Source organism: Cebus imitator, unplaced genomic scaffold (genome assembly GCF_001604975.1).
Source record: "Cebus imitator isolate Cc_AM_T3 unplaced genomic scaffold, Cebus_imitator-1.0 Scaffold205, whole genome shotgun sequence".
Classification (NCBI taxonomy): Eukaryota; Metazoa; Chordata; class Mammalia; order Primates; family Cebidae; genus Cebus; species Cebus imitator.
Genome location: NW_016107520.1, coordinates 811,172 through 827,031, shown reverse-complemented (window position 1 = coordinate 827,031; position 15,860 = coordinate 811,172). Strand labels below are relative to the sequence as shown.

General features: G+C 38.4%; 1 protein-coding gene across 1 annotated transcript in view; it reads right to left on the bottom strand.

Annotated features, from left to right (window-relative positions):
- Window positions 1-15,860, bottom strand: part of CPLANE1 (ciliogenesis and planar polarity effector 1) — a 160,689-nt gene that overhangs the window by 10,582 nt on the left and 134,247 nt on the right. Inside the window, exons 45-48 of the mRNA XM_037745599.1 lie at window positions 5,492-5,724; window positions 2,498-2,556; window positions 1,686-1,853; window positions 269-390 (exon numbers count right to left, since the gene is read on the bottom strand). Coding sequence (XP_037601527.1) covers window positions 269-390; window positions 1,686-1,853; window positions 2,498-2,556; window positions 5,492-5,724 — 582 coding nt within the window. The remainder of the gene's footprint in view (window positions 1-268; window positions 391-1,685; window positions 1,854-2,497; window positions 2,557-5,491; window positions 5,725-15,860) is intronic.

Here is a 15,860-nt window from a genome sequence, read left to right as displayed (position 1 = left end):
AACAGACTCCTGAAAAAAGTTATAATCTAATACCCTGAATGTTCAAATGCAATTATTAAAAAAGCCATTCATTTATAAAAATTCCTAGAGCCTTACTTCAAAGTAGAAAAATAAATTACAGCTCAGTCTTTAACAATGCCTTGCATTCTGTTCAAATCAGAACTCCTTTTTATTCAGATTTATACCTTTTACTAATGAAAACACAGCTTTGGAGACAAGAAGGAATAGGTCCAAATCACACAATTTATAAAAAAGGTTTAAGTCTTACCACGTGGCAAAGATGAGTCTTGAGGTTGCCCAAAAGACTTCTTATGGATACAACTAGGTTTAAATGTATATTTGACTTTTCCAGGTCGATTTTTCAGAAAACTGTGACCAGGCTGATTCTCTCTAAAGTAGAAATCACATAATTATTATATTCCTAGAATCTCATATCATGATAAACTTTAATATTTCAAAAAGCCCAAATTAAGCAGGATGCAGTGGGGCAGGCCTATAGCCCCAGCTACTGGGGAGAGTGGGACAGGAGGATCACTGGAACCCAGAGAGTGGAGGCTGTGGTGTGCCATGATTGCTCTGGTGAATGCTACTGCACTCCAGCCTGGGTGACAGAGCAAGATCCTGTCTCTTTAAGGAAAAAAAAAGCCCAAAAAATATAGCTCAAATTAACACATTCACTTGATACTGCCTATTCTGTACCTCAGTAATGTACTTAACATATAGCAACTCTCAACAAATTATTCTTTGTATCTCGTACCTCAAACCTCATTTTTTTCACAAAAATTTTTTGTGGTTATCTCACTCTCCATTTCAAATTCTCCATATATTGGACAGTTATATATGTATTTCATCCCTGCTTTATTCTAGAAAAGTCTCAACAGGAATCTTCGGCATTTGAAGTAAACTCCACATTACACACACAAATGATCTGATTACATCTGGGTTTGTGTTGCTAGTATATCCTCTAGGCTCTTAAATTATGTGATTATGTTTACAATTCTAATAATTTATTTTGTCAAAGGTGGTGATTCTTAACAATACTGTACTCCAATTCATGTTCACCTTATGATCACCAACAAATATTAATAGAACTTTGCATGTTTGTTGGCCATATATAAGAAATTTTATACTTGAGTAGTTTTCTTCAGCATACTATGTATATAGTTAATTCCTGCCTAATTAACTCATATCTAAGCCCTCTGCAGGTGATTAAAGTAAAATACATAATAGTAACTACAGTTGAATGAGCATAAATGGGCAGGTCAGGGGCAGGTAGCAGAAAGGGAAGTGGTAAGCAGCTGGGGACTGGCTGTTTCTGCAAGAGAGGAGATGACAAGTGGGAAAATAGGGGGAGCAGTCAGGAGGCGAATTACCGAGGTAATTATTAACAACAACTAAGTAAATGAAAACTGGACTGCACAGATATCAAATTTCATACTTCTGGTATACCTAAATGCTCTGTAAGCTTAGTGAGAAATGTAAAACAATTTTTGCCTTTTTCCTTGGTGATTCTATCAATGCATAAAGACCTCATAATTATGAGGTTACTTTTTTCCTTCACTTTACCATCACAACTCTAGGCAGGGTAAATGCAAATGCACTGAACTTAGGTCACAAAAGTGCTACATTTCTTCTTATCAAGACTTACATTATCTTGCCAAATGGCATGTCAAACCTTGTCTTACCCTCTTGGAGAAGGGCAGTGTTGATATCTGGAAAACTGAGCAGGGCTGGATTTGTTAGGCAATGGTTTCCATGCAGTTGTTGGTAGCTGTACTGACTCAGATAACAGTTCATTCATCAGACTGTATGCTTGTGAGATTCGACGAGTGTAGTGTTGAGAGAGCAGCAATCTGTAGATAAATTCAACATCATTTACTAAGAGTCACTTTCAGTTCATCTACCCAGAGGGAATACAGTGTTTGAAGAACACCTGGCATTTTCTTTCTTGTTTTTTTTTTTTTAAAGACAGAGTTTCACTCTTGTCACCCAGGCTGGAGTACAATGGTGCAATCTTGGCTCACTGCAACCTCCACCTCCCAGGTTCAAGCAATTCTCCTGCCTCAGCCTCCCAAGTAGCTGGGATTACAGGCGCCCACCACCACGCCCAGCTAATTTCACCTAGCATTTTCTTTCTTCAATGCTTCTCACATCCTTCTATTCATCAGACTTCTGAAAATGATAAGGCAGTATTATTAAAGGTACTTGGAGTTATAGTCTCTGGAGCATTTCCCAAATGGATGTACATATCTGGGTTGGGAAAGGGAGAACAGCAGAAATAAAAGCCATAAAAACTGAATGAAATACATAATATTTGAAAGCAAATTTGTAAAAAGGCTGGTGAGTCTCATCATTTTCCTTGCAGTGATATCTCCCATAATTTTCTATTTATTGACAAAAAAGAGACTATTGTGAAAACAGAATTCCTAAGGCATTAATCTATGACTCAGGTAAGGAAGTTAGAGAGAGCGCACCGGGTTATCGCTACCAAACTCACCTGTCTTTTTCATGCTTCATCTTTTGACTCAACCTGATTTCCCTTGAAGTCATGTAAAGCTGCGTAAGAAATATCCAGTTGGTTTATTATTGTTCAATCCAAATAATTAAACCATTAGACAAAATTCTGTTATTTAGAAAACAGTATAAAACACTGTTGTATTTGATGAAGCTTCCTACTCTAGCACAAAACATAAAAATGTTAAATTAAAACATCATGTAATTAAAAACCAATTTAATAAATGGAATGCAAAATCTATTTTACTAGTTCAATTAATATATTTTACTGAATAAGGAGAGGACCTTATTGGCTGCTCTAAAAATGGAAAGTAGGAACATTTTAGGTGGAAGCATCTATGCTTTGTACTCAATCTTTTGATTAATCTCACGAAGAGCTTGTTAATAAAGCAGAAATTAGACATTTTAAATAATCATTTTTATGTTTTAAAATGTTTATCAGAAACCTACTACAGTGCATTGACTGTGACTTGTAAACTCTTCAAGTTATACACCAGAAAGCAAACAACTAATGTCAGACACATACGTATTATTCCAGAACATTAAGAACTATTGGTACGAGTTACATGTGAGGTTCTTTTCACACACAATTATGTATATAAAAATAGATACTCAGAAGTAAATTCACTTTTCAAGGTCCTGTAGAGAAGTAGTCACTAACAAATTAAAGGTCTTGTTGATTTCTAATAGAAATTCAAATGAAAATTTTAATTACATTAACACCTCACTAACCCATCCCTTTACCAAAATAGAAGTTAAAAAACAAAACAACTGTTTGCAATCTTGAATGAGACCACAAAATCTATGAACCAAGCAGTTCTTATATCCTTAGAGCTTGTTCATTTAGTTCAAGAGCTCACTCTGTTACCCAGGCTGGAATGCAGTGGCATGATCACAGCTCACTATAACCTCAAACTCCTGGGCACAACTGATTTTCTCACTTTGAGTAGTTAGTACTATAGGCATGGCCCACCATGCCTAGCTAATTTTCATTTTCTTCTTTTTTTGTAGAGATGAGGTTTCAACTATGTTGCCTAGGCTGATATTGAATTCCTGGTCCTCAGGTGATCCTCCTATCTCGGCCTCCCAAAGTGCTGGGATTACAGACATGAGCCACCATTCCTGGCCAATATATTCTAAATTTGGACACAATTCTAACCATCTTGGGTATTTACTTCACTGACAGAAAAGGTGACGTCAGAACCCATTCTGCATAGGGAGGGGGAACACACACACATATACACATACTCAAAATACACATGCACGCACTTTAAGATTCTGGTCACGTACCTCAGTAGCCCTAGAGGTCACTACCATGTCTCCTGGGCTATCAAGAAAATATTATGTTAACACCAATATGCTCTTTTCAGAGACAGGTAAGTACATTGTACACTTTAAACAATAGTTTACCTACTTTTGCACCATTTGGTGTTTTAATGGGACAATTAATCTGGAAAATTCACCTAAAGAATTTGTTTTCCTAATAATGCTGAAAAAATGAAGGGATATTGTATTTTATTTCAGATTAAAAGATAAACTGTAATCTAAATGTAATTTTCATAGTAATGTTGACTATCAAAGTAACACTGCTTTGTTTTATCATCTGAAGAAAAATATACCTGACCTAGCGATCGTGATGTCCATACTTAGGGCTCAGTAAATAAATGCTGACAGTTTTAAAGACAGTTAAAAAACAACTGCCACGTGTGTTCCTATGCAACAATTTTGCATGTTCTTCACATGTACCCCAAAACCTAAAATGCAATAAAATAAATAAATGGGAAAAAAAAAAAAAAAACCCACACACACAGAAGTGACATTGTTCTCTTGGTACCTAATTGGACTATATATATATATATATATATTTTTATTCTTTGTAGGTAACTTATGGACAGAACATTGAAGTTTTCTTTTATTTGTTAGCTTCTGCTTTATTTGTAGACACAGAGGCTGGCTTTGTCGCCCAGGCTGGAGTGCAGTGGTGAGATCACCACTCAATACAGCCTCAAACTTCTGGACTGAAATGATCCTCCTGCCTCAGCCTCTTGAGTTCTGTGACTACAGGTGTGTGCCATCACACCTGGCTAATTTTTTGTGGTTGTTGTAGGGATGAGGTCTCACTATGTTCCCCAGGATGTTCTCAACTCTTGGTCTCAAGTCATCCTCTCACTTTGGTCTCCAAAAGTGCTGGGACTATAAGCCTGAGCCACCATGCCCAGCCTCAAAGTTTTTTAAGAAAATAAATGTCATAAACTAAGCAAGGGGGCAGGCCTAGAAAATATTTTTAATTTTAAAAATGAGTTTTTAAAATGGCTTTAATACACATAGTCCATTGTTTCAACTGCCATTGACTCTTATTGAAAATTAAAGGAACGGCCAGATGCAGTGGCTCACACTTGTAATTCCAGTACTTTGGGAGGCTGAGGCGGGTGGATCACGAGGTCAGGAGATCAAGAGCATCCTGGCTAACACAGTGAAACCCTGTCTCTACTAAAAATAAAAAAAATTAGCCAGGTGTTGTGGCATGCGCCTGTAGTCCCAGCTACTTGGGTGGCTGAGGCAGGAGAATCGCTTAAACCTGGGAGGCGGAGGTTGCAGTGAGCCTAGATTGTGCCACTGCACTCCAGCCTAGGCAACAGAGGAAGACTCTGTCTCAAAAAAAAAAAAGGAAAGGAACAACTCCAGTTGGTCACCCAATCACTCGACCGCTCCTTTTGTTAAAATGCTACAGCCATCATTAATTAGCCTGGGGGACAAAAAAATATTTAAGATAATTCAGTATAACTTAGCACAATATCCTGCAACATTTTAAGGTAATTCTTTAGCTTTTCCTGACTTAAGTAAAACATTGTCTTTTCTATATGCCAAATTAAAAATGTATCCAAATTATGTTAATCCTTTTCTTGTAAATTTGACAGGAAAGTAATTACACATATTCTATAATTCCATTACATTACCCCTGACACTGCAGACTTACTGGATTACTTCTGGGACAGAAAGGATCATGTTCTTGCCCTCTCTTTTCTGCCAGCTCATTTAAGTACTTCGCCATTCTTTCTTTTCGTTTTCTTTTCATCCAGGCTCGAATCTTTCTTCTTTCCTTGTCAGCTCTTTGTGGATGTCTGCCAGAAGAATGCTGAATTCTGAGAAATTTAACAAGCAAGACATCATTTGCTTTTAAACTTGTTATGCAGATAAGATATATCATGACTACACACTATTTATCTGGAAAGATTTTTCCCCGTCTTGGAAAGTAGTATATACGAGGTAACTTTGGAAGTCCGCACAGTGTCAGTGCAGATACTACTTAGCCCAGGGCCTGGTGGCTGGGCTCATTTTCTTCTTTCCAATCGAACGTCTCTACCGCAAACATCCTCCGCCACATCTTAGGTCAGGCCAAGAAGCATCCGAGCTTGATCCCCCTCTTTGTATTTATTGGAGCTGGAGGTGGTGGAGCAGCCCTGTATCTCTTGCGTTTGACACTGTTCAATCCAGATGTTTGCTGGGACAAAAAGAATAACCCAGAGCCCTGGAACAAACTGGGTCCCAATGATCAATACAAGTTCTACTCAGTGAATGTGGATTATAGCAAACTGAAGAAAGAACATCCAGATTTCTAAATGAAATGTAAAGCTGCTTTAAAATGAAGGTCTTCCAGAAGCCATCCACACAATTTTCCACTGAACCAGGAAATATTTCTTCTCTAAATGCATGAAATCATGTTAATGTAATCTATTGGTGATTACACTAATAAATAACTGAAACTTGGAAAAAAAAAAGTAGTATATACTTATAGTCAACTCACTCCAATTTGTTACCTGAAATCCACTAAAAATGGACTCAGAAAGCTCACTTACAATTTCTTTATAACATTTGCTTTAAACTCTTTTCTCTTCTTCTTTAAACTCTATCTTCCCTGGGTCTTTTCCTAACTCTCAAAACACTATGTAGCCTCCTGCATTGGCTCCTTTCTTCTCTGCTCACTGTTTTAAAATTAATGTCTTAAAGGTTTTCTTTTTGGCTTTTTAAAAAAACATTTAAATTTTTGGCCGGGCGCGGTGGCTCAAGCCTGTAATCCCAGCACTTTGGGAGGCCCAGGCGGGTGGATCACGAGGTCAAGAGATCGAGACCAACCTGGTCAACATGGTGAAACCCCGTCTCTACTAAAAATACAAAAAAAAAATTAGCTGGGCATGGTGGCGCGTGCCTGTAATCCCAGCTACTCAGGAGGCTGAGGCAGGAGAATTGCCTGAACCTAGGAGGCGGAGGTTGCGGTGAGCCGAGATCGCGCCATTGCACTCCAGCCTGGGTAACAAGAGTGAAACTCTGTCTCAAAAAAAAAAAAAAAGAAAAGAAAAAACATTTAAATTTTTGTGGGTACATATTTACAGGGTACATGAGATATTTTGATACAAGTATGCAATGCATAATAATCACATCATGTAAATCCTTTTTGACTTCTTCATCTGTTAATATAATTTATTCCCTGCACTATCTCTATAACTTTCAAAACTTCTAATATAGGGCTGGCTCAGTGGCTCACGACTGTAATTCCAGAACTTTGGGAGGCCAAGGCAGGTGGACTGCTTTAACCCAGGCATTCAAGACCAGCCGGGGTAAGATGATGAGACACCATCTCTACAAAAAACACAAAAATTAGCCAGGTGTAATGGCATATGCCTGTAGTCTCAGCTACTCAGGAGGCTGAGGTGGGTGGGAGGATCGCTTGAGCCTGGGAGGTTGAAGCTGCCATGAGCAGTGATCACGCCACTGCATTCAAGCCTGGGTAACAGAGGAAGACTGTCTCAAAAAACCAAAAAACTTCTGACACAGAGGTGACTTCCAACAGCTGCCCTTCTGGATCTACTCCTATGCTTAGGCTCATGCCACACTTCCTATAGTATGGCCCAAATTAAGGGACTAAGCATGGCAGGGATATTGTGAAAGGCCCATTCCTGCAAGACACAGGTGACTGTGTGGGTGACTTTGGCCTGAGGTCCTACCATTGACCTGGCTGAAACATTCTTACAACTACACAGTGTACTGAGCCTCTGTCTCCTCTCCCCTCTTTCCTTCCTCCTTCTTTACAGGGAAGGCTCAGAGCTGCATCATAGTCTGATGCTTTTCCTTACTACTTACCATTGACCTGGCTGAAACATTCTTACAACTACACAGCGTACTGAGACTCTGTCTCCTCTACCCTCTTTTCTTCCCCCTCCTTTACAGGGAGGGCTCAGAGCTGCATCGTAGTCTGATGTTTTCCTTACTACTTACCATTGACCTGGCTGAAACATTCTTACAACTACACAGTGTACTGAGGCTCTGTCTCCCCTACCCTCTTTCCTTCTGTCCTTTACAGGGAGGGCTCAGAGCTCCATCGTAGTCTGATGCTTTTCCTTACTTCTTCCCCGCACTCCCCTATTCTCTTACAAGCATTTCCCCCAGTAAAGCAGAAACTAAGGCGGGATTAGCTTCCTGGAGGATCTGAACTAACACACATGTACTAGGAGTGGTCTGAGAAAACTGGTGGTGCAAAATGGGAATTTGCGGCCAGGTGCACTGGCATGCACCTGTAGTCCCAGCTACTTGGGAGGCTGAAGTGGGACAATTGTGAGTTCAAGCCCAGCTTGGGCAAAGTAGCATCCCTCCATCTCCAAAAAAGAAAATTAAAAAAAAATTCTTTTTTAAGAGATGGGGTGTCGCTTCTTGGCCTTTTGGCTAAGATCAAGTGTAAAAGATGGGGAGTTGGGACAGATGCATCACCCAGTGTATGAAGAAGACACCCTCCTAAACAGAAGACCAGTCACAAATACAAACAATGTGGTTTATTCTGAGTATCTGCTTTCCTTTTGGGAGTCTGGAATCTTAATATGTGCCAGGCAGTATCCCCCCAGTAAAACCCTAGGCACTGAGTTTCTAATGGGCTTGCCTGGTAGACATTTCACACAAGCTGTCACAACTTGTTGCTGGAAGAATTAAGTGCATTCTATGAGACTCCACTGGGAAAAGTTTCTTAAAAGTTTGTGCCTGGTTTCCCCAGAATTTACTCCATGTACCTTTTGCCTCCTGTTAGGATAAATTATAGCCATGAAAATTACATGCTGAGTTCTGTGCATTCTCCTAGGGGATTTCTGAACCTGAAGGTGATTTTGGGGACCCCCAGCACAGGGTCACATCTACATCAGCACTGCAGTCTGATAGCTATCTCCAATTTTATGGCATCACCCCTTTTTCCCTCACAGGCATTTCTCCAAGTAAATCCCTTGCTCATCAAAATCCCATCTGCTTTGCAGAGGAATTAAAACTAATGTACCAATGAATATTACCACTTGATGTTCTTCTGCTACCTTATATCTAAAACTGCATTCTCTTTTTATTTAATTTTTTTTCTTTGAATCAGAGTTCACTCTTATTGCCCAAGCTGGAGTGCAATGGCATGATCTCGGCTCACTGCAACCTCTGCCTCCTGGGTTCAAGTGATTCTCCTGCCTCAGTCTCCCAAGTAGCTGGGATTACAGGCATGCACCACCACACTTGGCGTCATCATGTTAGCCAGGCTGGTCTCGAACTCTTGATCTCAGGTGATCTGCCCACCTCAGCCTCCCAAAGTGCCGGGATTACAGGCGTGAGCCACTGTGCCGGGCCATTATTTAATTTAATTAAATTAATTAATTTACTTATTTGTGTTTTTGAAACCTTGTCTCTACCAAAACCGTAAAAATAAGCTGGGGGCAGTGGTACACACCTGTGGTCCCAGCTACTTGGAGGCTAAGCTGGGAAGATCAACTAAGCCTGGGGAGGTTGAAGCTGTAATAAGCCACTATCATGCCACTGCATTCCAGCCTAGGTGACAGAGTGAGATCCTGCCTCAAAAAATAAACAAACAAAAGATATATTATGTCCTTCTTAGGGAAGGAAGCAAAATTAATACAATATAGCATTTAAAAAATATTTTTATTAAAATTTTTTTTTGAGATTGGGTTATGAGACTGGCTAATTTTTATATTTTTGGTAGAGACAGGGTTTCCCCATGTTGCCTCTGCATTCTTTTTCCTGCTAAAGAAATCACCATCAACTCAGTCACCCAAGTAGAAAAGCTGTCACTCTTCCCACCTGATAGCCTCCAAGTGTTTACTTGTACCTGTTACCCTACAGTCTCCATTCTGATCACCTCATCTCTAAACTACTGAAGTAAGTCTTCTAACTGGCTCTAATTTCTATCTTAAAGCCCTGTGCTGCATGCAGATGACCTCATCTGAAGCAGAAGAACCTGCATGCGTGTATCACTGCTGAAAGAAATCATAGATGACAAAAACAAATGGAAACACATCCCATGCTCATGGATGGGTAGACTCAATATTTTGAAAATGACCATACTGCCAAATGCAGTCTACAAATTCAGTGCAATTCCTGTCAAACTACTACCACCAGGAACAGGCGCAGTGGCTCACGCCTGTAATCACAGCACTTTGGGTGGCCAAGGCGGATGGATCACCTGAGGTCAGGAGTTCAAGACCAGTCTGCCCAACGTGGCAAAACCCCATCTCTACTAAAAATGCAAAAATTAGCTGGGCATGGTGGCACACACCTGTAATCGCAGCTACTATGTAGGCTAAGCCAGGAAAATTGCTTGAACCCAGGAGGTGGAGGTTGCAGTGAGCTGAGACTATGCTACTGCACTCCAGCCTGGGCAACAAAGTGAGATTCCATCTCAAAAAAAAAAAAAAAAAAAAAAGGCCACCACCACCACCAACAACAACCACCCCACCATCATTCCTCACAGAACTAGAAAAGACAATCTGAAAATTCATATGGAACCAAAAAAAGAGAGCCCATATAGCCAAAGAAAGACCAAGCAAAAAGAATACATCTGGAGGCATCACATTATGACTTTATACTATAAGGCCATAGTCACCAAAACAGCACGGTACTGGTATAAAAATAGGCACATAGACCAACAGAACAGAATAGAGAACCCAGAAATAAACCCAAATACTTACAGCCAACTGATCTTCAACAAAACAAACAAAAACATAAAGGGGGAAAGGACACCCCATTCAACAAATGGTGCTGAAATAATTGGCAAGTCGCATGTAGAAGAATGAAACTGGATCCTTATCTCTCACCTTATATAAAAATCAACTCAAGATGAAGACCTGAAACCATAAAAACCCTGGAAGATAACACAGGAAAAACCCTTCTAGACATTGGCTTAGGTAAGATTTCATGACCAAGAACCCAAAAGCAAATGCAACAAAACAATGATAAATACGTGGAACTTAAACTAAAAAGTTTCTACACAGCAGAAGAAACAATCAGCAGAGTAAACAATCCACAGAGTGGGAGAAAATCTCCACAATCTACACATCCAACAAAGGTTTAATATCCAGAATATACAAATAACCCAAATAAGAGAAAGCAATCCCATCAAAACAATATGCTAAAGACATAAAGAGCCAACTCACAAAAGATATACAAATCGCCAACAAACATATGAAAAAATGCTCAACATCATTAATGTTCAGGGAAATGTAAATCAAATCCACAATGCAAAGACAGCACCTTACTACAGTGAGAATGGACATAATCAAAGAATCAAAAAATAATAGATGTTGGCAGGAATGTGGTGAAAGAGAACACTTTTACACTGCCGGTGGGACTGTAGTATAACCACTATGGAGAACAGTGTGGAGATTCCTCAAAGAACTAAAAGTAGAACTACCATTTGATCCAGTAATCCCACTACTGGGTATCTACCCAGAGGAAAATAAGTCATTATATGAAAAAGATACTTGCACACGCATGTTTATAGCAGCACAATTCGCAATTGCAAAAATATGGTACCAGCCCAAATGCTCATCAAGCAATGACTGGATAAAGAAATTGTGGTATACATATACACATCATACTATTCAGCCATAAAAAGGAATGAAATAATGGCATTCACAGCAACCTGGATAGAACTGGAGACCATTATCCTAAGCAAAATAAATTGGGAAGGGAAAACCAAACATCATATGTTCTCACTCATAAGTGGGAACTAAGCTATGAGGATGCAAAGGCATAAAAATGATACAGTGGACTTCAGGAACTTGAGGGAAAGTGTGGGAGGTGGGTGAGGAATAAAAGACTATAAACTGGGTACACTATATATTGCTCAGGTGATGAGTACACCAAAATCTCACAATTTACCACTAACGAACTTAACTCATGTAACCAAATACCACCTGTTCCCCCCAAACCTATGGAAATTAGTTTAAAAAGAAAAAAAGAACCTGCACGTGCTTATCAAAGACAAAGGCCAAAAACAAATTAATGGGGCAGAAGTCCAAGAGTGTATTTCACATAGCCAGCCAAAATGACTTAGCAAAGCCAGTTACCACTAATCTTAACATAAACATTATGAATAATGAAAAAGTTAACAATGTGAATAAAGCATTTGTAAATATACAAAAGGAACTAGACAACTTCTCAACAGGCCTTTCTCTTGAACCTCTGCAAACAGAACGGATTCCTCAGAAATGTTATGAAAGCAAACCAGTTGATGTTAATGAAGCTGTAATACAGTTGTGATACAGTGTAATGCAGTGGTGATGCATTTAATTCCCCCAAAAGACCAATATATTAAATGTTTTATACAATTTTATTTTTAAAAATCTTGTTAATGTGCCGGCATTTGGCACATTTTAAAAACAAACTACATAAGCAGATCTTTCTTCCAATCTAGGAAAAAAGGAATGTCAGAAGTCAACAAAATGTGATGAACTTAAAAGTCCTAAAACAGAAGGCACTTCACCAAATCTGTTCACTGAAACAGTTATATATCCTTGCTTACATTTTTCATGTTATAAGTTGCAGTGAATGTCTGTCTGGATAGAAGAATATACAGAAATAGTTTCAAGGCAGTTAAAAATATAAGTCGAAGAAGTAACGAGTACTTTCTCAACATATTTTGTTTTTGATAACCTGTAATCTTTCATTTTTTAAGTGCAGAAAACAGGTTTCAGAATTGGAAGAAAAGTTGAAATCCCAGAATGCAGTTACTTGGGGGATGGGGAGGTTAACAGATATTAAATCGGTTATCCCTGAAGCAAATAGTAAGGAAAAAAAGTGCTTTCTGACCACCCCCTTACTGCTTGTCAATAGGTTGAACTCAGTTATTGCCTCTGGTCTCCACACTCAGCTAGTCCCACTCTCCCCTTCTAATGCTCAAATTCTAGATACATCTAATTCCTTCCTTGCCCTTTACTTATAAATATAAGAACTGCTGTGATTGCCTTCTTTCAGATTTTCTTCCCCTGAGCACTCATAAACACTGATATTACTTGGTCTTAGAGCTCTATCTCCAAAAGCAAAAACCATATTTAATTTTTTTTAATAAATAATAGTAATATATATTTTTGAGACAGAGTTTCACTCTTGTCACCCAGGCTGGAGTGCAGTAGCATGATCTCAGCTCATTGCAACCTCTGCCTCCTGGGTTCAAGTGATTCTCCTGCCTCAGCCTCCCGAGTAGCTGGGATTACAGGCACCCACCACCACGCCTGGATAATTTTTTGTATTTTTAGTAGAGATGGGGTTTCGCCATGTTGGGCAGGCTGGACTCGAACTCCTGAGCTCAGGTGATCCACCTGCCTCAGCCTCTCAAAGTGCTGGAATTACAGGCGTGAGCCACCGTGCCTGGAAAAATATTTTGTATAGACATGAGGTTTTGCTATGTTCCCCAGGCTAGTCTCAAACTCCTAAGCTCAAATGATCCTCCCACCTCAGCCTGGAAAGTACTGAGATTACAGGTGTGAGTTACCGCATCCAGCCAATATTTAATTGTTATTCTAATTATTGACATTTAATAGACTATTGTTAACATGATCATTAGCTTAACAAAATGATTGAAGGCAACTAAATACATTAGTTTAGGAAGTTAGGGTTTAACATGATTTTAATATAAGGTTATATATAATACAGCAGATAAATCAAATAATTAAATAGTAATTAGTGGAATTGTTTTTCCTTTTTGTACAATATTTTCTGGTTAATAGAAAAATACTATTACCAGAAAATAATGAGGTCTTGTACTTTCAATAACTAAATATTTAGTTTATTCAATAATAATGAACAAAAATAATGTCTTCTTTTGAGAGTTGTTTGTATGTCTTTTGCCCACTTTTTAATATACGTGTTTTCTGTTTATTCAATTGTTAAAGTTCTTTATAGATTCTGCACATTAGATCTTTGTTGGATGCCTAAGTTGTAAATATTTTCTCCTATTAAGTAGGTTGTCTGTTTATTCTGTTGATTATTTTGCTGTTCAGAAGCTCTTTAATTATATCCCACTTGTCAATTTTTGTTTTTGTTACAACTGCTTTTGAGGACTTAGTCATAAATTATTTCCCAAGGCCAGTGTCCAGAATGGTATTTCCTAGGTTTCTTCTAGGATTCTTATGGTTTGAGGTCTTATAATTAAATGTTTTATCCATCTGTGTTAATTTTTGTCGATGGTGAAAGGTCCAGTTTCATTCTTCTGCATATGGCTAACCAACTCTCTCACAGCCTTTAAAAGGAGTCATTTCCCCGTCTTTTCCCACAATTTTTGTAAACTTTGTCAAAGATCAGAAGGCTGTAGGTGTGCAGCTTTATTTCTGAGTTCTCTATTCTGTTCCATCGGTTTGTATGTCCATTTCTGTACCAGTATCATGCTGTTTTGGTCACTGTAACCTTGCATAATTTGAAGGCAGGTAATGTGATGCCTCTGGCTTTGTTCTTTTGGCTTAGGATTTCTTTGGCCATTCGGACCCTTTTATGGTTCCATATGAATTTTAGAACAGCTTTTTTCTAATTCTATTTAAAATGGCATTGGTAGTTTGATAGAAATAGTGTTGTATCTATAGATTGCTTTGGGCAGTATGGTCATTTTAAGGATACTGAATTTTTTAATCTGTGAACATGGGATGCCTTCCTTTTTTTCTTTTATGTCATCTATGATTTCTTTCATAAGTGTTTCGTAGTTGTCCTTGCTGAGATCTCTCACCTCTTCATTTAGAAGTGTGTGTGTGTGTGTGTGTGTGTGTGTGTGTGTGTGTGTGTGTCTACTGTAAATGGGACACTATTCTTGCTTTGGTTCTCAGCTTGAATGTATTGGTATATAGAAATGCTACTGATTTTTTTACATTGATTTTGTATCCTGAAACTTTAATGAAGTCATTTATCAGTTCTAGAAGGCTTTTGGAGGAGTCTTTCGGTTTTCTAGATATAGAATCATATTGTCACAAAAAAGAAATAATCTGAATTCTTATTTTCCTATTTGGATGCCTTGCATTTATTTCTCTGACATAATAGCTCTGCCTAGGACTTCCAGTACTATGTTAAATAGGAGTGGTAAGAGTGAGCATCCTTGTCTTGTAACAGTTCTTAAGGTGAATGCTTCCAGCTTTTGCTCATTCAGTAAAATGTTGGCTGTGGGTTTGTCATTAATGGCTCTTATTATTTTGAGGATGTTTCATGTGATTAATCACATTTATTGATTTGTGTATGTTGAACCAATCTTGCATCTCAGAAATTCGGCCTACTTGATTGTGGTGAATTAACAATCACCATAATTTGATGTGCTGCTGATTTTGGTTTGCTGTATTTTGTTGAAGATTTTTGCTTCTATGTTAATCAGGGATAGTGGCCTGTAGTTTTCTTTTTTCCTTGCGTCTTTGCCAGGTTTTGGTATCAGGGTGATGCCACCTTCATAGAATAACTGGGGAGGAGTCTGTCCTCCTTGATTTTTTGAAAGAGTTTCAGTAGAACTTGTACCAGCTCTTCTTTTATGTCTGGCAGAATTTGGCTGTGAATCCATCTGGTCTGGGGCTTTTATTGGTTGGTGGGTTTTTTATTATTGATTCCATTTCAGGACGTCATATTGGTTTGTTCAGGGTTTCAAATTTCTTCCTGATTCAATCTTGGGAGGTTGTGTGTTTCCAGGAATTTATCCATTGCCTCTAGATTTTCTACTTTGTGCACACAAGTGTTCATAATAGTCTCTGAGGATCTTTTGTATTTCTGTGGGATTGGTTGTCATGTCACCTTTGTTGTTTTCTGATTATGCTGTTTGGATCCTCTCTCTTTTTTTCTTTATTAATCTAGCTGGTGGTCTATCAATCTTGTTTATCCTTTCAAATAACCAACTTTTGGTTTTCTTGATTCTTATAAAACTATCAGCCCCTTATAAAACTATCAGATCTCATGAGATAGTGTTCTTACTATATGTATGAATTTTTGGTTCTCGATTCTGTTCACTTCTGCTCTGATTTTAGTTCCTTATTTTTCATTTATTTTTTTTTTTTTGCTAGTTCTGGCATTAA